This window comes from Botrytis cinerea, chromosome 3 (assembly GCF_000143535.2).
Source record: "Botrytis cinerea B05.10 chromosome 3, complete sequence".
NCBI lineage: Eukaryota > Fungi > Ascomycota > Leotiomycetes > Helotiales > Sclerotiniaceae > Botrytis > Botrytis cinerea.
Window position 1 is genome coordinate 2,565,540 of NC_037312.1, and position 26,248 is coordinate 2,591,787.

Genomic DNA, 26,248 nt, shown 5'->3' on the forward strand with positions numbered 1-26,248 from the left:
ATGGCAACTTCCACACAAAATAAATATCTATTCAAATTCCATGCCCGTCTCATGATTAAGTATTACAACAATGCTAGGTGTATGTTCATCCGCTCTATCCCATCGCAATCATTAACTCCCGTATGAAAACAAAATAAATCCAGTCGTCACTGCCGCGTTTCCTCATTTCTCACATCCCATCGTTGATATTTTATACACGACCCCCAGTATATAAGTTCTTGCGTGAAAGTCCAGAATCATAATTCCTTCCCAACCCCAGCCACGGCAGCTTTTGCAATGGTTTCCTTGGCCACTGCTTCTATCACCGGACTCACAGATGTAAGGGCAGACTTGGCGGACTCGTCTCCATTGTAGTAAAACCAGGCGCGGTTGGTGAGAAATGTAATGTGTTGTGGGAGGTAAAGTGTCATGGCAATAATGACCATGCTAAAGAAGAGGAAGAGGAACGAATCTGCAGAATAAGATGTTAGCCACACGTGGATTTTAACTGGAAACCTCGAGAGGGAAGTGGTCAAATGCAATCAATGGAGAAGAAACAAGGGCTGCAGGCCTAGAGGTTAAAAGACATACTGAATATAAATTTCTCTGTGGGTGTCAACATGTATAATGAGAATGTGACCTGCTCGAATGTGTCAGAATCAATTCTGCTTGGATTTTGACGAGGACAAGTACCTCATACTGATATCTCTTCCTCTGCAGCCATCGAAATGTAGATGCGAACATAGACATTGTTACCCCTTATCGTTGTGAGATTTGCCCGATTGATTCTGTTCCTCGCAGTTTGGCCGTGTACTCCTTCGAGTCCGTTTAACAGTGAGGAGAGCTGCGGTTTTCAGATCTTGTTTAATTGCTGGTTTAAAGAAGGCGAAGTCAACTATCCACAACGAAAATTCCGATGTGAAGATGAATATGAGAGAAATTGAGGTTAATGGAAGGGAAGAAGTGGAACGATGCACCAATGGAAGCGGAACTTTTTGTTTAGAGTACCCGTACGGAGTAAGTACCTGAATATCAAATTTCCGGGGTGGACGATAAGCTCACCAAATCACTATGCTAATCAATGCGATGGGATTACGACACAATAAGTAATTTACAACCACGACAACTTATTTCATGGCAATCAGTAGGTTGTCAACATGTACAATGCTACGAGGATTGCTTTCAGTAGTTTCCCGAGGCACCGTCCTTGAAAACGTTACTGCTGTGAATTCAAACTCAATCATTAAACGCAGCATTTGCAATACAACGCCATTATGGAAGAAAAAGATGCCCGACCGGCCAGCACCCATTGATGAAGCAGATTTTACTGAAGTATTTTTGCATGGCAGTGGGCCGGGAGGTCAGAAAATCGTAAGCCTGCCTGCCATTAAATCTGAAGTCGGGAGCTAGAACTCACCAATTCGTAGAATAAAACCTCTTCCGCAGTCCAGTTGAAACATATCCCAACAGGTATGGTCCTCAAAGTTCAAGCCACCCGTTCCCGTACACAGAATCGTAAAATCGCACGGCAAATGCTAGCAGAAAGGCTTGAGTTGTTGGAGAAGGGGAAGGAGAGCCGGGTTGCGATTGTAGGGGAGACCAAGAAGAAGAGGAAAAGCAGTGCCGTAAAGAAAAGTAAGAGAAAATATCGACTTCTGGCAGAAGAGAAAGCTATGAAAGCAGGTGAGGACAAGGCCCAGGAGGAGGGGGAGGAGGAGGAGGAGGAGAGGTTTGAGGAGGAGGATCTTGAGGATGGCCAAAGAGTCCTTGAAGATATGGAAATGCCAGTGCAAGAGTCGCCGAGTAGAGGGAGTGGTCCTTGATGCTGAAAAATACATTTAGACTTGTTGCCTTCATCAACATCGGAAAAGTTTTCATCGGATTTTCGTGTAAAACCGTCTTACTATCGATGGTGGACATGTATATCCGCATGTATTATTGCTATTTCCGCTTCCCGCCCCTCTGTATGCATTGGAGGTATTATATTTATCTACGTTGACAGCAGGTCTAACACTCAACTCGATTTGAGTCAAACCTTCAGCTCAATACAGGCATTCTGCCCGCCTTGGGTTGTCCATTCATATAATTCCGTATAATACTTCAGTATCGCTTTGGTCTTTACGAGAGACAATAACCATGATGACAAGCTCAAGACTTTATGAGATTAATTCCTCCACTCAACTCAATGTCTTCTCTTCAGGCACACTCAACTCCTCGCCAGCCTTAGTATTTCTACATTTTTGGGGTGGCTCCTCTAGCACCTATGCTCCTCTCATTACTCTACTCTCCCCCAACTACTATTGCCTAGCTCTTGATTTCCGAGGCTGGGGTTCCTCTACCGGCCCACAAGATCCAGATGCGTACCATATCACGGATCTCTCCAGCGATATCTTCACTCTCATTCCCGAGACTCTCCCACCAAATCACCCATTCGTTCTGATCGGCCACTCAATGGGTGGAAAAGTTGCTATGCATCTCTCTTCCACCATTGAATCACTTTCTCCCACAAAATCTTTCCCAAGACTCCAAGCCCTCATACTTCTTGCGCCTGCTCCTCCTACGCCCCTGATTCTTCCAGAGGAAATGGCAAAGCAGCAGTTGACAGCCTATGATAGCATTGAAGCTGCTACTTTCGTCATTGCTCATGTTCTCTCTTCTTCACCTCTTCCTGAAAATGTGGTCAGTAGTTTAGCTGCGAATGCGCTAGCTGGAAACCAGTATGCGAAAGCAGCGTGGCCAAAATATGGGATGCAAGAGAATATATTGGAGGAGGCGAGGAACATCACTTTGCCGACCTTGGTGTTTGCTGGTGGGGATGATAAGGTTGAAACGGTAGAAAGACTTAGGGAAACATTCCGTAACCTAAGTAGGGTGGCAGAGGAAAGGAAGTCATTAATGGTGTTGGAAGTAATTGGACATTTGATGATGTTGGAGGCTCCGGAGAAGCTGAGCCGTGAGATTCAAGGATTTGTTGATGGTGTTATGCATGTGGTTAGTCAAATTAAGGATTAGAGACAGATTTGCTATTCAACATAGTTCTATACTGTAATTGTCAGGGGGTGCAATGAATGGAGATCGAATATCACATAATGATTGCTATTGGAAGGGATACAACAAGACGACAAACATCCAGTATCTCTTCATTAAAAACACTACTGAAGAGGCAGCAGTTATTGTAAATGTTTTTCAAATGTTTCTGCTATCTATATAGACTACTTAAGAAAGAGTATGCGCTAGCCGGCAATTATCTATATAACCTTTGCGCCATTCCCATATGAAACTTCCGTCCTAGCAGCATGTTTGATTAGTTCCCTGTTGCAGTAAAAGCAAAACTCCCCATTCGCGCCTTGGTGACATCCTACGCAACCCACTTGTCCCCATGCACTGGTCTTCATATCTAGTGATATTACATAAATTCTAATCAGATGCAGAATCAAACTCCGATTCCGCCACCTCTCTCAGCAGTGCGAAGTCAAACTTGCCATCCACTTTCGCGATCATTCCTTCTCGGATAAGTTGTAACTCTAAAGGTGCAAGATCTTGGTCGGAATTCTGACTCATGACTGAAAGTACAAGGCCTTGGTTTGTATCCCGTAAAGTCGAAACATAGGCCAGTAAGCCATCGAGAGTGAAACTAGAGATTGCAGCGATAGATACATCTCGCAAGTTATGCAATTTTGACAAATAAGGCAAGATCTCATCTCCAATACCGTAACCTGAGAAGTGAAACTTTTCGAGAAGAGGAAGGCTTGTTGCGAGACGTTTGATTTCGTTACTGCTAAAATATTCAAACGATTCCATGATGGTGAGTTCCTTGAGCTTAGTGAGTTGACAAATGGATGTGAGAAGGTTATCAATATCATCTCTGACTCTAAATACCTCGTCCGAACCACCTCGGAGTTCAAGGATCTCGAGTTCAGTCTGGTGTGAGATCGCTCTATGAAATTCTGTATCATTGACAAGAGAAGGACCAGTGACTACCAACCGTTGCAGTCGGATATCGTTTCGTAGACAAACCTGCTTTAAAATGGCCGGGGCACAAACAATTTTGTTTAGAACCAACTCTCGGAGCTTCTCGCAGTGCCCCAGCCATTCGATGACTTCGAGAAATACGTCGTTCTCTGTAGCTTCCAAGTCCACCGTATTTTGACTATCCTCTAGATCAAGTGTCTCGAGCGCAGTACATCTTTGAAGAATGTTGAGATTCTTGATGGCTTCCGAGTTGAGGCTCTGTAGCCTCAAGCTTTTCAGAGATTCAGAATGATGGTTTAAAGCGTTCAGAAAAAAAGGACCAATCCTGCAGTTAGACAAAACCTCGAGTGAAAGAAGACTGTTCTGTCTCAGGCCTTTTATAAATGATGCAGGATTGTGATCGGTATCATCTGAACACACGAATATACGGATCTCATCAAAGTTAGGACAGTTTTTGGAGATTACCGCCGCTACGTTCTCATTCAATGATTTTCCGTCCCAAATAGTCATCGATTTCAGTCTTGATAAGCGTCCTGCCCATATTGGTAATGCGACTGATGTGATGTCCCCAGAAAGATTCTCCAAAGCAACTGTTGTGTGGTTCTCATCCGCGCGTTCGCTAACATATCTTGTGATAGATTCTCCTATCAGGTTGAGAATATTTGTAGTGTTGAGTCGCCCTTGTGGACCTCTCTTAGATCGCCTTCTGGGTGTCCCATCTACACTTAGAAACTCTGCCATCTCATCAGCAAAGAAGTTATCCCTCGCAGCGGATCGGAAGGTGCCATCATCGAGAAGATTCGAAAGATTAGTCAGATCGAGCGATCGTATATATAGACAGTACGGATAGGCGGTAGTTCCTAAACTAGAGCGTACAATGGATTGCCATGATTTTGCCCACTTCGAAGCCGCGCTGTGTTTAGAATTGTGCTTTTGGATTTTTGACCACTCAGGAGCTTCCCCTTCACTGCTAATTATTCTCAGATATTCATTATGTGATCTTCAGAGGTCAGCTAAGAGCTCAGTGTTGGAAATGAACTTCTGGGTAAGATACCTACCTATATAGCCATTGCAATGCCGAGCCAATCAATTGTTTTCCAGAGATAGCACAGTTAAAAAGAACTCCAAATTCAAGTTGAATGGCTAACTCTTCGCATATCTGAAGAAGTATATCTCCTGGTAGATTCATGCTTCTCTGCTCGTGAGGTGTAATCTGGCGTGCTGGACTAGAGATAGTATCTTTGGGATTTGCCTCGATTTCGAGCTTCACAGACATTGTATCGCAGCACTGATCGGTGACCAATTCCTCCTGGTAAACAGATAATGGTTAATATTTTAGTTGTTGTCAGTAAGTTGAAATATATTGAGACCTGGAAAATGATAAATAAAAGTTGAATGGACGTAATGTGAATTTCAATTGCAGATATTCATCCTTAAGCATTTGTGACTGTCATAGATGGAGACGCGGGGCAAATCGCGTAATCAGGCAGGACGCGATAGATAACACGTGATTCCGACTTCCTGGGAATATCCAGTTCAATTCAGTTCACATTTCACTTCACTACCTACTTGTACGTACCAGATACATCCCATACATATCACAATATAAATCAATCCTGTTGTTCAGATTTTCTTGAGTTTCTGGGAGACAATTTACATTCGCCACACCCTTAAAAGCTTGTATTCAAGTGATATTAATCATGGCGATCCTGACTTTCACACTCAATCCAGATGCTCTGGGGAAATTTCATGACGCGCTCGTGTGTCTTGGGAAATTCAGTGAAACAGTATCTATCGAAGCTACTCATAGTAGGGTAGGTTTAGATATTTGATTATTGTATATAGTTGCTAATGCTGTCTATAGCTTATCTTGACGACGCTCAATTCAACAAAGTCCGCTTATGCTTCCTTTACATTGGTGGGAAATAAGTTCTTCTCTAAGTATCAATATACGCCACTGCGCAATGGTCGCCAAACGCCGGAAAAGTTTAGCTGCAAGATTTACAACAAAGTATGCCTTCATTTCGTACAATATCAAGATTTTAGTTAATTGTTCGATAGGCTCTACTCGCGGTTTTTAAGGGTCGCATCGGAGGTGATGTTTTCAAGGAAAAAGATACTGCCATAGAAAAGTGTGACGTTTCGATTGAGGATGGAGACGGGGCAACAAAAAGTCGTTTTATCGTAAAGATTTTATGTAGACACGGTAAATCAAGAATTATAATGATAAAACCTTCTTTTACTAACCAACGCACCACAATTAGGGGTCTTGAAAATTTATCGACTAAACTTTGAAGCAGTTCCCCCCCTGCATGCTTTATTTTCAAGCGAAGCAGCTAACAATAGCTGGTCGATCTCTTCCAAAACGCTGCGCGAGTTTGCAGAGCACTTCGGACCAGGCACTGAACAACTCGATATTTTCTCGCTTGATGGCCGCGTGAGTCTCACTAGTTTCACGGAAAAAATCATGTCCGGGAATGGCAAGTTTCACCTCGATCCGAAAAACCGATTAGATCACTGACTTTTCTGTAGAAGTTCTGAAGCAGCCTTTGCGCACCACAATAGCCGTGGAGACTTTGGAGTTCGTCGAGTTCACTGTCGAAGAGCAACTGCATATTGTTATCAGTGTCAAAGACTTTAAATCAATCATCGCGCATGCCGGGATAAGCAACACGAATATCAGAGCTCTATACTCCAACCCTTCTAGTCCAATGCAGCTTACCTATAGAGAGGGTGGAATGCAGTGTGAATTTATCCTTATGACAACTGGTGAAGCGAGAGCGACGTCGGCAACGCCAGCTATAAACGGAAGTCGAGCAGCTTCAAGGAAACCGGTTATAAGGCAGCCCCTAGAAGCCGCATCGAGTCTAAAAAGAACTAGGTCAGGTTCCGAAATGGCTGCACCGGTTGGTCCAAACCCAAGTCTAGTTCGGGAAAACACAAGGAGAAAGGCTTCTAGACCTTCACCACCTCCTCCACAACCTAGCATCCAATCACAAGCGCTATTCATGCCGGCGAACGATGACGATCGTAGATGGGACCCTGTTGATTATGAGGACGAGGACAATGAAATGCTTTTGTGGGATGCGACTGCGGACGTAAGTTTGGACGAGATTTGCCGAGACTGTCTCTAACACTTCACAGGAATCGTCAGCTGGTGACCCAAGTCGTAGACTGCAAGAGACCCAAAATAAGAGTAATCCCGAAGACTCGATTCCACCCAACGAAAAGTACATAACTGTGCCGACACAACGTGTGGCCCCAACTCAGCGACTATCACAAGTAAGTAACCAAATCTTACATCCAAGTAGTTTATTAATAGCATTAGCTTCGAGGTTTATTTGACGAGTGATCTCTTGGGTCAATTCTTAAAAGGAAGAGGCTTAGATGGGGCGCAGGTCGTCTGGACTGGATGGGAGTCAAGCCCGGGCATGATTCCAAGATATATGGCGTGCGTTTTCACGCTCACATGTGAGTTACCAGGGTACATTAAATTTTGGCGTCGACATGAACAGGCCAAGGAGAACAAGCAGGAAGCTTGTTAAAATAATGATTTGCCCATCTTATTTCGGCTATCATGAATTTAGGCAGATCCAGCTGGTAGCGCAGCCAGTGCCAATGTATGAGATACTTGCTCCCGGTGGCAAATACCTAGAGGATGCCACCACATTCCAGGTATCCTTCACATCTCCATCTTTCGTTTTTGGTCCGCAGTTCCCGTGCTCGCCCCATCCCCATGCACATACTTCGCCTTCTGCCGTGAGTGCCAGACCATGCTCACTGCCAATCGCAATCTGAAGCACGGGCGGTAACTGTGATGGGGCTAATTGCCCATGGTCATTTTTTCCCCAACACAAAAGAGCTTTGTTTGCTTGTAGAAGTAAAATACTTCCCCATGTACTTCCAACATCAGTCCAACCCACTATTTTATCTGGTGCTGAAGATCTAATGTTCCACTTATCAGATCCTAAAATTTTATGTTGACCACTCGAGGACTCCGCCAAAAGATATGTGAACTCCCTTCCGCAGACAGCTCTAACAACATTGAAATTAAGACCTTCAATCTTGCGAGGAGCATACATAATGCCGACAGGTTCACCAATTTGTCCTTTTCGGCCACTTCCCCAACCATAAACGTCCCCATTACTTAAAACAGCCACCACATGACTGACAGAAGTGGCAAGGTCGACGACTTGCAAACCAGTTGGTGGAAAATCCTTAATCAGCTGAGGATTAGATGATCGAAACAAAAATTCTCCCAGGCCTAGTTCCCCTTTATTTCCTGTCCCAAAAGAATAAATCTTCGTCGCATGACCATCTTCATCTTGCTGGACGATGATGGACGCTTCCCAAGTTGCTGCACACAAAACTACTGGTGCTTCATTGATTGTGGAATCATCCGAAAGTTTCACGCGTCGAAATGTGGAATGGGAAGAGTGCGAATCAGGAGTGAGCCCACAAGCTCCGTTGGATGAATCGCCCGAGCAATATAATTTACCTGAAGTCGATAACATGAGGGTATGATTACCTCCAGCTCTGATTTGCTGGACTCCTCCAGGTACATCATCCTCGAACAGAACTGGTTTTGGAACTGACACATCTTCTTTATGGCCTATTCCAAGTTGTCCTGAGCCATTTGAGCCGATGGCGTATACCATGGACATTATTGAATACCGACTTTCTGGTGATGCAAAATACCTGGAGGTAATTTTAACCTTCTGAGACTAGATTAGACTAAATTCAAATATTGGAGTACTCTTGAATAAGTCTTGAAATTTTCTTCTGTGAGCTTCAAAGTTAACATGGAGATAAGTCGAGAGATTAATTTGACCACGATCTGAAGTTCTCTCGCTCTCACTGATAGATATACCACGTGACATCGGTGTCAGCACAGTTCCTGGGATCCGGAGCTAGTTCTGCTAGCTTCGTTTTAAGCGAGAAAACTTTCACACATCCAGTTTTGCAATAAAGTTTTCGCATTCACAGTCGATTTGTTTTTTCCTTTCGATACGACAACCTCGAAAATCGACAATCCGCCACGATGTCTGCCACGTAAGAATCTCCCCAAAAACTCCTTCGAAGAGTCAATCGATTGTGTTGGATTCAGATATGGTCGCGTTCCTCTCGAAAGCTGGAACCTGAAAATGGTTTCCAGCTCGAACTGTCCTAAGCCACTCCCTCGTTGATTCAGGTCCTTGGACTTGCACTTCGAGAGATGTAGTATGGGGTCTTGGGGCTGAAGATGAAAATTTTCTCCCTTAAAACAATTGTCACACAAGGATGGAAATGCAATGGTATCTCTCAAGGACCATGAAAACATTCAATTATGCTGTGCATATTTCTTGGGTATTTGCCAAGGTTTTGTTGGATGAGAATATTTGTCAACCGAGTTCTGCGATTCTGCCTTCGTGGGAAGAGGGGTCGTCGAGACTGGTTCTTTTTTCACCGATTAAAGTCATTACAGTCGAGTTTGCCTTTTGCGAGAATGCTGCGCTATAGTTGCAATTCCCTCTCGGCGCTCTTCTCCATACTTATGTATGCGGGACACAAGACTAATATTTGATATAGAACCACCCCAACTGCCCAGCAGGTTCTCATCCCTGAGACTCTCTTGAAGAAGCGCAAGAGTCAAGCCAAGGAGAGAGAGGCAAAGGCCGCTGAGACCGAGAAGGTCAAGAAGGTACATGATAACCCAATCCCAACACTACATGGCATGTGTTACTCTACATGATGCATAAACAACCATGTTTGCGACTAGACTTTACGTCGATGTTGTCCAAATTAACCATCTTTCGGGTCTGACAAACGATTAACACATGCCATTGGTGTCTACAACTATATATGACCTCGAGACTAACCTTTCACGTCATATAGGCCAACAAGGAGAAGCGTGGTGTCATCTTCAAGCGTGCTGAGAAGTACGTCAAGGAGTACCGTGATGAGGAGCGTGAGAAGATCCGTCTTGCTCGTGTCGCCAAGCAATCTGGTTCTTTCTACATCCCAGCTGAGCCCAAGTTGGTCTTCGTTATCCGTATCAAGGGTATCAACAAGATCGCACCAAAGCCCCGCAAGATCCTCCAGCTCCTCCGTCTTCTTCAAATCAACAACGGTGTCTTCGTTCGCATGACCAAGGCTACCCTCGAGATGCTTAAGGTCGTTGAGCCATGGATCGCCTATGGTTACCCCAACCTCAAGACCGTCCGTGAGCTCGTCTACAAGCGTGGTTACGGAAAGGTCGACAAGCAACGTATTGCTCTTACCGACAACTCCATCATCGAGACCAGCCTCGGCAAGTACGGTATCGTCTGTATGGAAGATTTGATCCACGAGATCTTCACCGTCGGCCCCAACTTCAAGCAAGCTGCCAACTTCCTCTGGCCATTCAAGCTCAGCAACCCAACTGGTGGTTTCCGCCCAAGAAAGTTCAACCACTACGTTCTTGGTGGTGACCTCGGTAACCGTGAGGACAAGATCAACGCTTTGGTCAGACAAATGAACTAAAGTTGGTGATGGGACGGGATGTTTTTCTTTGGCTTAGCGTTTACTGGCATGTATGGCGTATAAGAAACCAAAAGAATGATACACTTCTATGAAATAATTGATACCATTTTGATTTTATTGCGAAATAACTTATACTTCTTACTGTGTCTGTGCTGTTGTATTTCATGCGTACCTCATCACCATCATCACCAGTCTCCATGAATTGTAAAGCATTGTTCTCAAAATGATTGCTCTAAATGTCTTCTAGCATTTATGTGACTATGTAAGATCCTCCCATGTTCTTTTTTCTCTTGCAGAGAACAAAGCTTCCCTTGCCTTGCTCAGTAAAATTTCAGAAACATGGTATGTAATGACAATGCATACAAGACCTTGCCGAAAGCAATGGGTAACATCATGTGTAAATTTAAGAAATTCTCCTTGTGATATTAATGCCCTTGTGAGTGCTAATCTGTTGCTTAACACCGCGTGGCCTCAGACCATACCATTCACGCCAAATCCAAACCCCAAATGGTATATCGTATCTAGTAACTTACATTACACTCATCGATCCTCTTCAAACTCAAAACTTGATGTCGAAGCTTGTTCCACAACCACAACTGCTAGTCGCGGCTGGGTTATCAACAATCTTGAACTCGGAACCGATCAACTTGATTTCGTAATCTATTCTGCTACCCTTCAAGGCATCGAGACTGAACACGTCCATAACTACACTAGCGTGGGATTGATCACTGATATAGCTGAATACTGTATCATCTTCGCGAAGATCCAACGTGGTTGGATTATTTGATTTCGGGGGAGTAGATGACGTAGGCATAGCATTTGGATCGGTGGATGAGGTGTTCAGAGCAGGCGAAGATTCTTCTTGAACAGTATTCTTCGAAAAGAGATCTCGGGATATGTTGGCGGGGAGGTCGCACAGCGACATTACATATTGGAACCCATGGCAACCCCCCGATTGAACTTCGACTCGAAGAGCAAGGTTGGGATTGTTCTCTTTCTTGCGGAGTTGTTGCAAACGCTGTGAGCAAGTTGTCAGTATATCGTTCGGTTTTAAACAAGGCACATGAAATAGGAAGGCAATGATACATACATCTGCAGCGCGCGATGTGATTTCGATCTTCTGTTCTGTACCATCATCATTCTTTTGTGGATTGAATGTTGTGACGGTAGCTTTTCGTGTCCTAGTGATCGAGAAACATCTCACGGGATTCCTCAATATTCCATTCTGCTTGAGAGCATATGTCGACTGTAAGGGAGTACCCAGACGTGGAACAAGAAAATCGAAGACTGGACGCGGGGTGTTTTGGTGGAATGACCGGGTTGTTGTGGCGGTCTTTATAAATCCTTGAACTACTGATGTGGGAGTTGTAGAGGTAAGTCCAGCACATCTACGTGTAAGAGAATGAGTCGCCATGTTTAATGGGAGCCAATATCGGAGTGTTGGATCAAAGGTGGAAGATGGGAAAGGTTACGTTCGAAGGCTCGTAGGTATTGGGTAATCATCAAAAGTTACAAACATTGCTCAGCAATAGCGGTCAATGTGGGCAATATTTATTCGACCGTAGTTCTTCCGGCAGAACTATGGAGTGTGGTGGGTATGGTGGTACAGTCAATTGATGACATAAGTTGAAAAATGATACTTTGTACCCATCACGTGCCTACTTCGGTATCCAATGGACAGAATTGCATTCAATCTTTGGATGTCTAGCCAGACGCATGGAATGTCTTCATTTTGTACTTCTACAGAGATATCTCCGAGACGTATATTCACATTCATATCCACATCCATGTTCATGCTAAGGAACGTGTATCCATATCTTCTGTTGTCGGCGGCGTCTATAAATAGTTAGGAGATAAAGCTCGGTCCATACTCGCATTCATCCTTCAACTTTCATGAATCCGAGATGCATACAACTTGACATCAAGTCGACCATTTTAATGCGTGACTATGATGGTATGATGATTCCGGCTATATATATCAGGTAAGACTCTTCTCTGGAATGTAAGTTATTTGTTCATATCATTCATCTCTCATTTTTCTCTCCTCTTGCTTTGTTTCCATAACAGCTCTGCTACACCTTAGACATCTTATACAACACAGCATTATCCAGCCCGTCTAAACTAGCAGCATTATGGTTGCCATTAATGCTGTCCGGGCTTCGAATGCCGCACTTAAAGCTACAGGTGCTCCTGGTATAGTTGCCGTATTTGCGGGTGCAACGTCAGGTATTGGTATGGGTACATTAAAAGCATTCATCAAGTACGCAAATTCTCCTAAGGCGTATATCATTGGACGATCCGAATCAGCTACAGGGCGTCTGCTCAAAGATCTAAGACTTTCAAATCCATCAGCAACACTAAACTTCCTTGAAGGCGAGATTTCTCTGATCAGGGAAGTGGATAGACTTTGCGATGAAATTAAGAGGAAAGAAGAAAAGGTTGATTTTGTATTCTTGAGTGCAGGCTATTTGTCCTTCGATGGTCGGAATGGTATATTTAGTCATAGCCCTCTTTCTATCCACCATGTATTGATATTGTCCAGAATCATCTGAAGGAATTGACATCCCTCAATCCCTCCGTTACTATTCTCGTCTCCGTTTCGCCTACAACTTAGTTCCTCTTCTGAAAACCGCTCCCAACCCCCGAGTCATCTCAATCTTAGCGGGGGGTCAAGAGAAATCAATTGATCTTGACGATCTCGAAGTAAAGCAAGATTTCACTATGATTAAAGCTGCTGGTAGTGGAACAACTCAAACAACTCTGGCTTTCGAAGAATTGGCGAGGTCTAATTCTCGCATAACTTTTATTCACAAATATCCGGGATTTGTAGATACTGGAGCGGTTGGTAGATTGATGTCTTCTACCACGGGTGTTTATTCCATTCCAGCAACTTTCTTTAGATGGGTAATGTTGCCTTTCCTTAACCTATTTGCAACGAGTGTGGAGGAAGCTGGAGAAAGGGGATTATTTTTGGCCACTAGTGCAAGGTACCCGCCTGCCGAAGAGAGAGGGGGGGCTAGTCCGGGCGTAGAGCCACCTGCGGGTGTAGATATTGCAAGAAGTTCGGCGGTTGATGGAAATGGAAGTTCGAATGGAGTTTACAGACTCAAGGCAGATGATGAGAGTGCACCTGATGGTAATGTTTTGCCGGATTACAGGAAGAACAATGCAGGACGAGTTGTCTGGGAAAGCACAATGCGTGTCTGGGAGAGAGCTTTGGAGAAGGCATGATGACTCCAAAGAAAGGTTGGACTGGCACACGCATTGGCCTATGGAAAATCCATCGTTATGATATAATTAAAAGTCTGTTCTTGTTGAACTTTATTAGCATGTTAATGAACCTTCCATGAGACATAGATGGGCCGAGTTATATAATTATCCCTTGTTTCTTCTCCAATATATTGGATATATACGTATTGTCCAGGCGGTACAATTAAAATAAGATTCAAAATAATATTGAGAAATTCTTTCATACAAGGAAGTACACAACAGGAGTTTTACGTGAGACGCACATGATAGCAACGCTAATACTTCTCAATCTTCTACCTCAAATCTGACAATCAAATAATTTCTTACGCTCATATACAAGCCTCGGCTAGAAAAAGAACGTGAAAACATGTAGAAGACTGATATGTTTCAGGGTCCGATTTCTTTTGACCAACGCGCTGAGATCAAGAAGTTCCGGCAAATCTACACGAATTCAAATCACTTGATCGATGATGATTCCGTTTGTTTATCCGACTCGAGCTGTAGACGTAGATTACTGGAAAGGGCCATTGACTTTTGGGGTGTAGTTCGCAGTGATGGATACTCTGTGCATAAGCTGAATATCGAGATAAAAAGTTCACCATACTCTGTAGACCTTAGGATCAAAACCTAGCAAGTTCTGTACTCGTTCAGTGGAAGAAGGGTACAAAATAAATGGGTGTCTTGAGGATTGGGGGATTGAGGAGATGCGGAAGGATCGATATATGTGAAGTATCGAGAGGCATTTTAACACACATTCATATTCATAAATGATCTGTTTGTTAATCAGCATATTGGTATGATTTGACCGTTACTGCAATTCAAGCTGGCATTGAATTAGATAGTTGTTCTCTTCGTGAAGGCTGTCAATTTAAATCGAAATCTGACGACAAATTCATCATTTGAGGATTCCAGGTACAAAGGTATGTATAAAAAAGAGAATTCAAGACGCCCTAGTCATGAAGACTGCATGATGTTGGAAGCTAATGTCCACGTGCTTCAAACATGCTGTGGTGGTGCCATGTCTGCTATGTCTGAGATAAATTTTACCCTCAGTGAAATCATCAATAATCAATACTGAAATTTGCCCCAAGAAATATAGCAACATCAGAATACGTGTAGTACGTTTGCTCTATCCATATTACTATCGAGCAAGTAGTGTAATATGAAGCAGACACGAATCTGTAACCAAGCCCATAATATTTGAATCTAATATTTTACTGGGTTGTAAAGTCTTACATGACCAAAAACTACAATAAACTCAAACGAATTGACAAACACATGCACAGTTTCTGCTTTCCGCATTGTGTAGCGTAAAAAGTCTACACAAGTGCAGGCGCAGGAACCGTCTGGTATTTTCTCCTTACAAGCGCATATTCGCCTTGCGAGATGATTTATTCCACTGCTTAGCGGTACGATTATGCATTTGTCCTATTCAATATTCCCCTATGTTCCTTTTATCCATAGGGCAGTGGCCAAGCTCTGTAGTACAGGTTGCCCAGAACTCTGGGCGAATATGTTGTACGACGAGTGGTAGGCCTTAGATGATATAAATCTTAAATATGATGAATCAGACGTAAAAAAATAGGCAATGGTCTGATTGTGGGTTGATTTGGCTAGACTTTATTCAGAGCTGCATAATTGAGGTTAAAGTCCGATTGAAAGTCCGTCCGCCGTACTTGTTGCACATTGAAATGATCCAGTGAACAACATCAAATCTGTGGCTGCGAAGTCAGTAGACTTGACAGAACTATTAGCAACATTCAGATGGTCGAGATTAGATCGTCAAGTCGGATGGAAATCAAAAACGGGACCGCACACCACTGCCTAATGTAGGACAAGAACCTTTAGGTAACTTGAAGCTTATACTAAGTGCACTTGACACATGAAGGTAAAGATTTTGATCGACTTGATTGCCATTGCGATGTCATCTTATCTCTTCAGGTGGTCAATTCTAATTCCCGGGTGCCCTCAGCAGATATTTCTCCAAGTTTTGCCTTCCAAGCTATATCCATTGCTTCTTTAAATGCCTCCACAAACTTCCATACATCCTCAAAGCTATTGTACAGAGGGGCTGGCGCCACCCTTATCACATTCGGCTGTCTTTCATCTACGACCACTCCCCTCAACTCCAACTCTTTCATGACTACATTCAACAATCCATCAGCGAGTTGGAGACTTAGCTGAGCACCCCTCTGCTCTCTATGCCGAGGTGTAATGATCGAGAACCTGCTCTTTTCGTAAATCGCTGTGTCCAAAAGCAAGTCCTCCAGATAAGCTGTCAACTCCATGGATTTCGCCCTCAACATTTCCATTCCACCAGCAAGCTTGAATATCTCCAGAGATGCGTTTAGACTCGTGATGTCCAGCACACTTGGATTACTCAATTGAAACCCCGCAGCGCCCGCTATCGGCACGAAGTGATTCTCCATAGCGAATCTCGTATTCTTGTCATTGCCCCACCAGCCACTTAATCTATTTACAAATCCTGCCCCCGCATCTGTGCTCTGTGACGAAGCAGACACTTGCGTGTTTCTTTCATGGATGAACATTCCACCAATGCAACCCGGTCCTGAGTTTAAATATTTGTAAGTGCACCAGGCAGCTGCATCAACATCCCAATCGTGGAGGTAAAGTGGAACATTTCCAACTGCATGAGCGAGGTCCCAAATAACAAATATGCCGAGATCTCGAGCCCTACGTGTGATGAGGGGTATGTCAAATAACTGGCCTGTATAGAACTGAACACCGGGGAGTAGCAAAATTGCTGTATCTTTAGCATGGGTTTCAATGGTTTTGAGTATGTAATCTGTGGAGAGTGTGGGTTCGGTAATTGAACGCGACTCCAGGGTAATCATCGACGTAGCAGGTGAGAGGTTATGATGCCGGATCTGCGACTCTACGGCGTACTGTACGTAATTTAGCCGACATAAACGATTAGTGACGAGCGCAAAAGGGGGGACCCACGTGATCTGATGGAAATGCCTTGCTTTCCAATATAATTTTGTGCCTGCCATTGATATCAGGGTTGTAGAACGCGGACATGAGAAGGTGTAAGTTGGCAGTCAAAGTCTGCATTACATTGACCTCCGAAGGCTGCGCACCAACAATAGGAGCAATGTTCTCCGAAGCACTTGAATCTACATGTAGCCATGTTGGCAAAGGCGAATCAGAAAGGGGTTTAAAATGGCCAAATACACCTTGAGTTGCCCATGTCTTGAAATATTGTTCTATACGAGTAGAGGTAGTACGCGGCTGTAGGCCAAGTGAGTTTCCGCAAAGGTAAACACAGGGATCGCCAGGAGAGGAGATTCGAGACTCTAAGGTGCCATTTAGTTAACAGATTCAACTGCCTAGAGTGGAATCTCGTACCTAAACTTGACAGAGTTTTGGCTTGCAAATCAGCCGTAGAAGGAATGAGGAATTCATTTCTGATATGACGAAGAGGATCCTGAGCATCTTGGGACACAGCATATTCTCTGCTGTTCATGTGCTGATCTCGTTGTCCGTGCTGATCCTGCTGTTCATGACCAATATGCATCTCTGGGGAAGCCATGAGACAAAGAGAAACGTAATGTAATTTGAATATGCGGGTTAAATGCACTATTACTTAACGATTGAAGGGTTGCGTGAACCTAGCGGTGTAGCATAGAACACTGTGGAGTAGTATATGAAGAAATCTGGGAGTCAAATTGCGTGGCGTGGAGAGCTTAGGGAGAATATCAAACACGGTGAATCGGCGCTTATTGAATCAAGAGTCTTTTTAGCGGCAGGTGACACAATCTGGGGTAAGAGAAACTAACACGGCCCTTGGGAAGCTGGGAAATTATGAGACTCAATGGTGGAATCTTGTCTTATTGACCTTGTTTGAACCTCTGGACCCAAGTAATGGCATGGACCGATGTGTAATGAAAAATGCAAGCTCTTAGTCATGAGATTCCATTAAGTTCCCAACATACAATCCAGACTCCGGATGACGACAAGTAATAAGGGATGAGGAAATGCGTTTGTCAAAGTCAGGAGACGGATGGGTGAAGAAGGAGGTTCTATTGGATGAAGGAGACGAAGTTTGAGTAAGGTTGACGTTGGAGTATGATTTCCTGGGGGTAAGAGAAATCAATTTGGGGAATAGTAAATGGCGGGGTTGAGGGAAGAAACTTCTAAGCTAAATTCAAAGGGGGAAAGCGTGACCTGAGAAAAAAGAATGGGGAATGATGAATTATGGAGAACAATGGCAAATCATGGAGAAAGCGATGGGAGAATCTTTGTTGATTGAGACGTGCCGAGCGTGCCTGGGTATCGCTCCAATTAGATCTAGACGTTTGGATCCGCTTGGGTCGTGAATCTGCACTGCTCTCGCTGTGCTTCTCGTTTTCGTGACTGTTGTTGATATGCCGCAGGATGATGCTTTTACGATTACGATTTTCATATGGTTCGATCTAATTCCAATGGAGTGTCTCTCGAACTTGTTTGGGAAAGATCCTGGTCATTTGGAGGTCTGCTGGTCATGAGAACGAACATCACGGGATCCGTGAGGGAATTAGTCATTTCGGCTTCGTGTTTTGGGGACCCGCGATGCGAGACAGACTGGGGAAGGGACAAAATCTAGACAGCAAATTTGTGGATTGTGGTGGATAGAGAGGGAGAACTCTGTTCATTCTCCAAGGGCCTTGATTCTAGGTTTCAAGCCTGCAAGGCTCGTTGTTGTTGTTGTTGTTGTTGTCATTGTTGTTATTGTTGTTATTAATGTTATTATTGTTATTGTTTTTGCTCCTGCTAACGTTAGAGGCGTATGTAGTGAGGGTAGTCCGTCCGAGTGGTGAAAGTAGATTTTGGTTCATGCAACTAGATGCAAATGATGACTCGTGTGAGAGAATGAGAGAATAGCTACCGCCCTAGGTTACCTCTGCCTCTTGGGTAACTCGTCTATTGCATATTGAGTGTTATTCCTGATGGCCCGAGGGAAGGAAGCTGTCGCTGTCGTGCAGACGGATCCATTGGAAATATCAACCCCGGTGTTTTTGGTTTCCTTTCCAAGTGCATACATATCGAGATTGTACGACGTGCACCAACCCATACCATACTCTAACGCATCAGGGTACCGCAGATCCTTGGCTGAGTGCTGACCTATATTCCAGAAACCATTCGTGGCTGGGCAAACTGGGGCTTGTACGGACGGACCGGTATTGAGCATTGGACCAAAAATAGATTCGAAAAATTGCCTCAGATCTTCCTTTTGATTACTGGGGGTGCAGTTACTTTTACGAGATAGGCTTCGATGATTCATTGAATTCGAGGGTGCCCAAGCAGCAATGTAATTTTTCAATATCCTGTGAAGCATGCATCCTCGGCGTCCTCAGCCCTTTCTAGCAGGTCCCAGGGAACTATCTTCAGAGAAAAAAAGGATAAGCCGAACCTTCCTCCTTACTTTCGGCAGAGAACAGTAAGCCCCTTTGGGAAGATCAAGTGACAGGAATAGACATTCTTCTGGAAGAGATATGGAACATGGAACATTGGAATACGCACCGGAAACATACTTTGTCCCTCGTAGCTCGGAGTGGAGAATTCGGACCATTGGGGAAGCAAAGCTAAGTCTCTTCTGCGTTTGGACGTTGCTTCGTACACCAGACACAAGCCACGCTGCGACGACACTGGATTCTCGATGGGTTTAGGAGAGAGAGGCATTGGAGGCATTGGAGGCATTGGAGGGGTGCCATAGACCTCAATGTAGTCAAGACAATTAATAAAGCATCCTACGTTGTTATCGCGCTGTCTGTGTGTCTGTGTGTGTGTCTGTCTGTCTGTCTGTCTGTCTGTCTATCTATCAGCGCACAGGGTGGGCCGCAGGGGTGGCCACAGGGTTGCAATATCTAAGATGTGCCTCGAATAACCGCTTACCGACCAGCAGAAGCCCGCAGAAAGCAGCAAAACCAAGCACGACCTGCGAAAAATGGATATCCGCTTACCCACTCGTGCCACTGGCCTGGCCCATTAATTGGGGAAGGAGAGTCTGAGGAGACAGGGCGGCCAGACGCTAAAGAGCGGTAAACATCAATCCATCGCTTTCTGGCTGTACCTTACACCTTACTCGATCGTCAGGTACCACCAGCAAAACTCCCGTCCGAACAACACGAGCGTCCAGCGACCAGGAAGGTGATCGTTGCATTGGAACCTGACCGGAACATATGTCAAGCCATGCCAGAAGATGCCAGAATAGGCCAAATCAAAGCAGTCAACCACCGCATGAGGCATGAGGCGTGAGGCGTGAGAGGTATGAGAGCCATGAGGGGCAAACGAGCCAGAGACGAAAAACAAAAACAAATCAAAATTAAAACCCTCATTCTTGAAACCTTTTTATTACCCAATTGAGGCTTTTGAGTTTGAGGCAGGGAGCGTAGGAGAAGTATGATTTATTATAAATTGATTCACTTGCTGCTGCTGCTTGGTCGTTTGGAACCTTGAAAGGGCGAGCACATCAGTATCAGTATCAATCTCAACATCAACATCAACATCAACATCAACATCAATCATCCCGTACTTTGTTCCTCTCCCCGTCAACATATAAATAACAAGAGCATTCCAGCTCTTTCTCGTCTTATCTCACGCCCTGACTCAGATTCTCTCTTTCTTTTTCCATTGCCCGCTGCCTCTCTCTCCTTATCTTTGAAACAAGCAACCACAATCGTATTGTGTCTGCACACATCAATCGATACGAGGAATGCAAGACGAAAAGAAGCATTATCAATCTGTATCCTATTCTTAGGTCCTGACTGTCACCGCTCTCCCCCTCCCCCCTCCCCCCTCCCCCATCCGCCTACCTGTCGTATTGTCTGTGGTTGAGCGCAAGATAAGACTACATTCACCCCCTGGAACGCCCCTTCATTCTTCATCTTGGTGATTGTCAGCCCTGCTTAGTACGTATCGTGAGTCCCGCTACGGCGTTCAACATCCCCTCTAATTCGATCAAATAGGTTTACGGCGACGTGACGATACGCTCCAACAAAAAAAGTCTTTATTCACTCAATACTTTGCAACTCCCAATTCGCCATACGGCTTCTAGATCACCGAATTAGATTTGTATCCACCTCTTGAGCCGCCGTCCAATTCACTAAATCTTTTGAAACCAACCGTTCCTAACCGGGAGCCTGCCATACATTTGACGACACTTCGTGGTTCCAGTAACTTTTAAATCGGATACAACCACCACGCCAACTTAGCAACAACTTGCATCTTTTTTGCAAGATACACATCTTTCGGAGAAAATCCCACCACCACACCTTTTCCACACATAATTGGTACTGGTGTATGTGATACAACATTATCTCTCAGGTACGTTTTCAATCCGTGGCGCAGATCTTCCATTCCTTTTTCTGAACCCCACATAAATTTCCTTATCGCTTCCTATCAAAATAGACGCCTCCATTGCCCTAGGAAACACGGGCTTGGCGCTGTCAGGTTCCCTTTCTACCAACGTGAAGATCGAATAAGTCCAGATTTCTATCTCAAGCAACCGCCCTCGGACTATTCTGAGATCAAGGTTGCTCTTGAGGTGGAATCGACTGATAAGCATCCTTTCCAAGCAATGCGGGCAATGCAAGTAATGCTGAGAGATGAAGCGGTCAAGGAATCCAGGAGTTGCATTGTCAACATGATTCCTGACTCCTTTTTCCATCCATCAACCGACCCTATCTTACCGGCTTGTCGATATAGATAGGCGTTGGTTGCCGGCTTCACTCTTGTGTTTATCATCACTTACTTTTCCCTTTTTTTCCCACATATCTTGTGCGAGTCATTGAGCGGACGGTGTCATTCTCTACATCACAACCACTAGTCACAATGGCTACGGTTCTTTCCCCTATCAATACTGACTCAATGGGTGCTCTTCAGCAGTTTCCCGCATACGACGAACAGTACCTTCTTTCTACAGAAGAAAACATGGCTACTATCAGTAGCTCAACACCCCGTTCTCCCCATAAGTTGGTGGAGCAGATCATCCGAACTCCTGGTCGACAACCTTCACCACAACCAACGCATTTCAACATCCCCCACAGAAATGGCAATGGAAATGGACACCGTGTTTTGCGTTCCGCCACTGTTGGATATGTTGCTCCAGAATTTGCGGGCAGGACAGACCAGATGGATAAAGGTAAGTCAACTCTAGCCGTGATGACTGTACAACTCTAATTCCCTAAAGTGAGAGAACAGATCAAGGCAATGAAATGGATACCAGCTGAACTCATTGACGCACAATTGGAATGGTTCTACAATGAGCTTGGAATCGACGATGTCTACTTTCAGACCGAGAGCGTTGAAGCCGTCGTCAGCAACATAACTTCGCTTTATGCTGCAAAGGTTGCTGCATTTGCTCGCGAAGACAAACGTCAAGAGATCAGATTGGACATGGAATCCTCAGACCATGCCATATATATTGATACTAGCGAGCCCGGTGTTAGTGCAATTGGTGGTCCACGATATGAGCACAGACTAGAGGCCAAATATTTGGATACATCGTCGAATCAACTCTTCCGGGTTGAGAGCTTCCGTTCTACCAGCAACTTGTACAGTGGTTCCACACCCGCAAAGTCCTCGATACGCTGTTACTTCGTCTATCAGTGCCAATTCGTTGACTCTAACCCATCACCCAGCGAAACTCGCCTAGAAGTCATCAGCGACAGAATGTTTCTGGCAAAATCTACCAGCAACACAAAGCAGATTTATCAGGAGATCATTGAGCTTGCTGTCTCTCGTACTGGGCCAGTCATCGAGGTCTTTGATATTGAAGACTCAATGGAGAAGAGATTGGTTGTGGCTTTCAGACGCAGAACAGCCCTCGGATTGTTCAGTGCTCTGAGTGATCTGTATCACTCATACGGGGTAACAAGCTCAAGAAAATACGTTGAGCAGTTCAGCAACGGTATCACTGTGATGAGTCTGTATCTCAAGCCTGCAAGCGACTTGACAACGAAATTCCCTACCCTTGAACAATCTATCCATCAAATCACCAAGGAGATTTCCCTGCTTTACTGCATACCACAGAACAAATTTCAGGCATTGTTTGCCAGCGGGCGCTTAAGTCTTCAGGAGACAATCTATGGTCATTGTGTTTGGGTTTTCGTTCAGCACTTTCTCAACCGCTTGGGCTCTGAGTACTCCTCATTAGTATCTGCATTGGATCCAAGCAACAGCTCTCACGCCGAGATTCTATCTACCATTAAGCGCAGACTGCGCACCGAGACCTTCACTGCAGATTATATTCTCGAGATCATCAGCAATCATCCAGAGCTTGTCCGTTCGCTATACGCTTCATTCGCAAACACACATCTTACCCTCGGCCCTGGATACAGTGAGGACTCCATTCCACCTTCACCATCTGGAGATGTTCTCAGCGATAAGGAACTCAAAGAGCTGATCTCGAGAACTGTCAACAATGAACACGAAGACATGGTCATGACTGCTTTCCGTATCTTCAACAACTCCCTTTTGAAAACTAATTTCTACACTCCTACAAAAGTTGCTTTGAGCTTCCGTCTCGATCCTTCATTCCTTCCCGAAATCGAGTATCCTCAGCCATTATACGGCATGTTCTTGGTTATTACATCCGAATCACGTGGGTTCCACCTTAGATTCAGGGACATTGCTAGAGGTGGCATTCGAATTGTTAAATCTCGAAATCGTGAAGCATACTCTATCAATGCCCGTTCAATGTTTGACGAAAACTACGGACTAGCCAATACTCAACAACGCAAGAACAAGGATATTCCGGAGGGTGGTTCCAAGGGTGTCATTCTTTTAGATGCCAATCAGCAAGACAAAGCCAGTGTGGCTTTCGAGAAGTATATTGATAGTATCATGGATCTTCTCTTGCCACCTTCGTCCCCTGGTATTAAGAATCCCATCGTTGATCTTTATGGCAAGGAAGAGATTCTTTTCATGGGTCCTGATGAAAATACTGCTGATCTTGTTGACTGGGCTACTGAGCACGCTCGCAAGCGAAATGCTCCGTGGTGGAAATCATTTTTCACTGGAAAGTCCCCCAAGTTAGGCGGTATCCCTCATGACAGTTACGGCATGACGTCATTGTCGGTCAGAGAATACGTCAAAGGCATCTATCGAAAACTGGAATTGGACCCTAGCAAAGTTCGGAAGATGCAGACTGGTGGTCCAGATGGTGACTTGGGAAGCAATGAGATCTTGTTGAGCAACGAAACTTACACATCGATTGTCGATGGCAGTGGGGTTTTAGTTGATCCACAGGGTCTCAACATTGATGAGCTCAAGCGCTTGGCTACGAAGCGTGCTATGATCTCGGAGTACGATCTCTCAAAATTATCAAACGAAGGCTATCGTGTTCTTGTCGATGAAACCAACGTCACCTTACCCAACGGGGATATCATCAGCAATGGTACAACTTTCCGGAACACATTCCATCTCCGTGATACCGGCATCACCGATGCCTTCGTTCCCTGCGGTGGTCGTCCAGCGGCCGTTGACCTTTCCAGTGTCAATAAGCTCATCAAAGACGGAAAATCAACCATCCCATACATCGTCGAAGGTGCCAATCTTTTCATTACTCAGGATGCAAAGCTACGATTGGAAGAGGCAGGATGCATCCTATTCAAGGATGCATCTGCGAACAAAGGTGGTGTAACATCTTCATCTCTAGAAGTCCTTGCATCCTTGAGTTTTGATGACGAGAGTTTTGTAGAGAACATGTGTGTGGGAAGCAACGGCCAAGCTCCGGAATTCTACAAACAATATGTTAAAGAGGTTCAGGAGACCATCAAAATGAATGCCGAGCTCGAATTCGAAGCCATCTGGCGAGAACATGAACAAACCGGAATCCCTCGAAGCACCTTGAGTGACACTATTAGTGTTGCTATTACTAAACTTGACGAGGAGCTTCAAACATCTGATCTGTGGAGAGATGCGAAATTGAGGAAATCGGTATTGCTTGATGCCTTGCCGCAGTTGCTATTGTCCAAGATCGGTCTTGAGACGATTATGGAGAGAGTAAGTTGATCTGACAATATTAATAAAATCGCTTCGCTAATATCAATAGGTGCCTGACAACTACCTCCGTGCCATCTTCGGTAGTTATCTTGCCAGTCGATTCGTTTACGAAGTCGGCAGCTCGCCTGGTCAATTCGCTTTCTTTGACTTCATGTCGAAAAGATTGGCCAATGTTCGACCCAGGTCTCCCTCTTTGTAGGGGTTGCAAAATCAATTTAGTAGTCATTGGAGTTTTTTGTGTGGGGGCGGAGTTATTAAGGGATTGTGGAGTGGAAACTAGGGTTGGTTTATCGAAAAAGTCTGAACAGACATACATGGACAAAATACAGGAGCTAGCATTGCACTATTTCATTTAAGTTTTATTAGCATAACGGGAGTTTGAGTGGTAACGGGTTGAATGATAATTTGGGGAGGGTATCACAATCATAAATGACTTTCTTTTTTCCGTTCAATGGCTGCAGGTGCAGTCGTGCCTCAATGGTTAGATAACTACAAAGTAAAAGGAAAAGCATCTTTCTGTCTTTTTGTTACCTTGGTGTCTAGAGTTGGATATGTATAATCAATGATCAATATATCACTCTGGTTGGTCTTTTCATTCGTTCATTATTAAAATAGATCGTGGAATACTTACTCAGAGGTATGGTACTAGGTAGAATTAGATATTGAAATGCACTAGTCTTTGCGGATTCAGAAGAGCATTACTTGAATAAATGATAGTAGCTACTGAGGACGACCTCGAGTGATCAGATTCCTGTTAGCTCTCTGTGGGTTCATTTATATGCTATGTTGTTCGTCAACGTCTACTCAATTCCATATCGATCAAGAAGTGTACGTCGAACGAGCTACTTGATCAAGTTCACGAAGTCTAAAGTGGTATGGGTACACAATATCTCATTGATTATTATTCGCCGGGTAGAAAACATAGAATAATTCGGTTTGAATGCTGTCTTTTTCGAAGCTGTGAAAACTAGGCTTTTGGATGATAGAAGTTGCGGTCTATGTTGTATACGATATACGCTTGTAATACGTCTTTCGATTGTAGTATACTATAAGTCGTCATTACAAGTGATTCGTGTAGAGAATCATTATGAGAAGTGTAGTAGAATTACATTTTTTCGGAGAGTATAAATTCCAGAGGCTTGTCAACTTCTAATATATCTATATAATGATAGATTTGAAAAATTAATAAACACGATGTAGTTTACGATGAATGTTATTATTCGGTATAGAACTCGTATATTATTTTGTTATGAAAACTATTGAAGTATAATACATTTTTTCGAGCGTCTGTTCAGGGTTGAAATTAGAAACAATTCTATGCATAATTTCAATGGGCATTCTTATTTTTTATTTCTTAATTCATTAAAGGATTTACAGTTCTAAAAATACTTGATAGATTTGTGTAACAAAATGTAATATCAAGTCAAGAATTATGACTTTTTCATCGAACCTGAATATGAAACATCTTTGAATGTAAGAAATCTAAGAAATCTAAGAAATCTATAAATCTATAAATCTATAAATCTGATTTATTTCATAC

The 26,248-nt window shown here is 44.0% G+C and overlaps 11 protein-coding genes across 12 annotated transcripts; 6 read left to right on the plus strand and 5 right to left on the minus strand.

The window, feature by feature from the left end:
• Positions 1-20: 20 nt before the first annotated feature.
• BCIN_03g07570 (hypothetical protein) lies at positions 21-971 on the minus strand. The gene is made up of 3 exons (XM_024692159.1): positions 673-971; positions 571-619; positions 21-451 (listed from the first exon to the last, which is right to left on the minus strand). The coding sequence occupies exons 1-3, from the start codon at positions 727-729 to the stop codon at positions 237-239; spliced, it is 321 nt and encodes a 106-aa protein (XP_024547934.1). The 5' UTR covers positions 730-971; the 3' UTR covers positions 21-236.
• A 91-nt stretch (positions 972-1,062) lies between these two features.
• BCIN_03g07580 (hypothetical protein) lies at positions 1,063-1,953 on the plus strand. The gene is made up of 2 exons (XM_024692160.1): positions 1,063-1,350; positions 1,407-1,953. The coding sequence occupies exons 1-2, from the start codon at positions 1,114-1,116 to the stop codon at positions 1,800-1,802; spliced, it is 633 nt and encodes a 210-aa protein (XP_024547935.1). The 5' UTR covers positions 1,063-1,113; the 3' UTR covers positions 1,803-1,953.
• A 93-nt stretch (positions 1,954-2,046) lies between these two features.
• Positions 2,047-3,095, plus strand: BCIN_03g07590 (hypothetical protein). The gene has a single exon (XM_001545947.2). The coding sequence runs from the start codon at positions 2,116-2,118 to the stop codon at positions 2,989-2,991; it is 876 nt and encodes a 291-aa protein (XP_001545997.2). The 5' UTR covers positions 2,047-2,115; the 3' UTR covers positions 2,992-3,095.
• Positions 3,096-3,135: 40 nt separating this feature from the next.
• Positions 3,136-5,384, minus strand: BCIN_03g07600 (hypothetical protein). The gene is made up of 2 exons (XM_001545948.2): positions 5,010-5,384; positions 3,136-4,951 (listed from the first exon to the last, which is right to left on the minus strand). Exons 1-2 carry the CDS (start codon positions 5,225-5,227, stop codon positions 3,397-3,399), a joined length of 1,773 nt encoding a protein of 590 aa, XP_001545998.1. The 5' UTR covers positions 5,228-5,384; the 3' UTR covers positions 3,136-3,396.
• Positions 5,385-5,532: 148 nt separating this feature from the next.
• Positions 5,533-7,348, plus strand: BCIN_03g07610 (hypothetical protein). The gene is made up of 7 exons (XM_024692161.1): positions 5,533-5,765; positions 5,816-5,962; positions 6,013-6,157; positions 6,216-6,431; positions 6,484-7,049; positions 7,096-7,233; positions 7,280-7,348. The coding sequence occupies exons 1-7, from the start codon at positions 5,652-5,654 to the stop codon at positions 7,301-7,303; spliced, it is 1,350 nt and encodes a 449-aa protein (XP_024547936.1). The 5' UTR covers positions 5,533-5,651; the 3' UTR covers positions 7,304-7,348.
• Positions 7,349-7,364: 16 nt separating this feature from the next.
• Bcats1 lies at positions 7,365-8,783 on the minus strand. Its single transcript, XM_001545950.2, has one exon. The coding sequence runs from the start codon at positions 8,613-8,615 to the stop codon at positions 7,527-7,529; it is 1,089 nt and encodes a 362-aa protein (XP_001546000.1). The 5' UTR covers positions 8,616-8,783; the 3' UTR covers positions 7,365-7,526.
• Positions 8,784-8,908: 125 nt separating this feature from the next.
• On the plus strand, positions 8,909-10,664 carry BCIN_03g07630 (hypothetical protein). Its single transcript, XM_001545951.2, has 3 exons — positions 8,909-9,003; positions 9,520-9,631; positions 9,826-10,664. The coding sequence occupies exons 1-3, from the start codon at positions 8,993-8,995 to the stop codon at positions 10,450-10,452; spliced, it is 750 nt and encodes a 249-aa protein (XP_001546001.1). The 5' UTR covers positions 8,909-8,992; the 3' UTR covers positions 10,453-10,664.
• A 1-nt stretch (position 10,665) lies between these two features.
• Bcisa2 lies at positions 10,666-11,985 on the minus strand. Its single transcript, XM_001545952.2, has 2 exons — positions 11,543-11,985; positions 10,666-11,470 (listed from the first exon to the last, which is right to left on the minus strand). Exons 1-2 carry the CDS (start codon positions 11,864-11,866, stop codon positions 11,012-11,014), a joined length of 783 nt encoding a protein of 260 aa, XP_001546002.1. The 5' UTR covers positions 11,867-11,985; the 3' UTR covers positions 10,666-11,011.
• Positions 11,986-12,170: 185 nt separating this feature from the next.
• Positions 12,171-13,924, plus strand: BCIN_03g07650 (hypothetical protein). Its single transcript, XM_001545953.2, has 2 exons — positions 12,171-12,942; positions 12,995-13,924. The coding sequence occupies exons 1-2, from the start codon at positions 12,585-12,587 to the stop codon at positions 13,681-13,683; spliced, it is 1,047 nt and encodes a 348-aa protein (XP_001546003.1). The 5' UTR covers positions 12,171-12,584; the 3' UTR covers positions 13,684-13,924.
• A 1,319-nt stretch (positions 13,925-15,243) lies between these two features.
• BCIN_03g07660 (hypothetical protein) lies at positions 15,244-17,816 on the minus strand. Of its 2 annotated transcripts, XM_024692163.1 has the most exons (4): positions 17,502-17,816; positions 17,071-17,440; positions 16,666-17,018; positions 15,244-16,607 (listed from the first exon to the last, which is right to left on the minus strand). In XM_024692163.1, exons 2-4 carry the CDS (start codon positions 17,252-17,254, stop codon positions 15,639-15,641), a joined length of 1,506 nt encoding a protein of 501 aa, XP_024547938.1. In that variant the 5' UTR covers positions 17,255-17,440; positions 17,502-17,816; the 3' UTR covers positions 15,244-15,638. The 2 variants fall into 2 exon arrangements, with proteins under 2 accessions (XP_024547938.1, XP_024547937.1); XM_024692162.1 differs by having other exon boundaries at positions 17,071-17,816.
• Positions 17,817-20,510: 2,694 nt separating this feature from the next.
• On the plus strand, positions 20,511-25,398 carry Bcgdh2. The gene is made up of 5 exons (XM_024692164.1): positions 20,511-20,612; positions 20,670-21,027; positions 21,586-21,844; positions 21,893-24,708; positions 24,758-25,398. Exons 3-5 carry the CDS (start codon positions 21,634-21,636, stop codon positions 24,905-24,907), a joined length of 3,177 nt encoding a protein of 1,058 aa, XP_024547939.1. The 5' UTR covers positions 20,511-20,612; positions 20,670-21,027; positions 21,586-21,633; the 3' UTR covers positions 24,908-25,398.
• Positions 25,399-26,248: the final 850 nt, after the last annotated feature.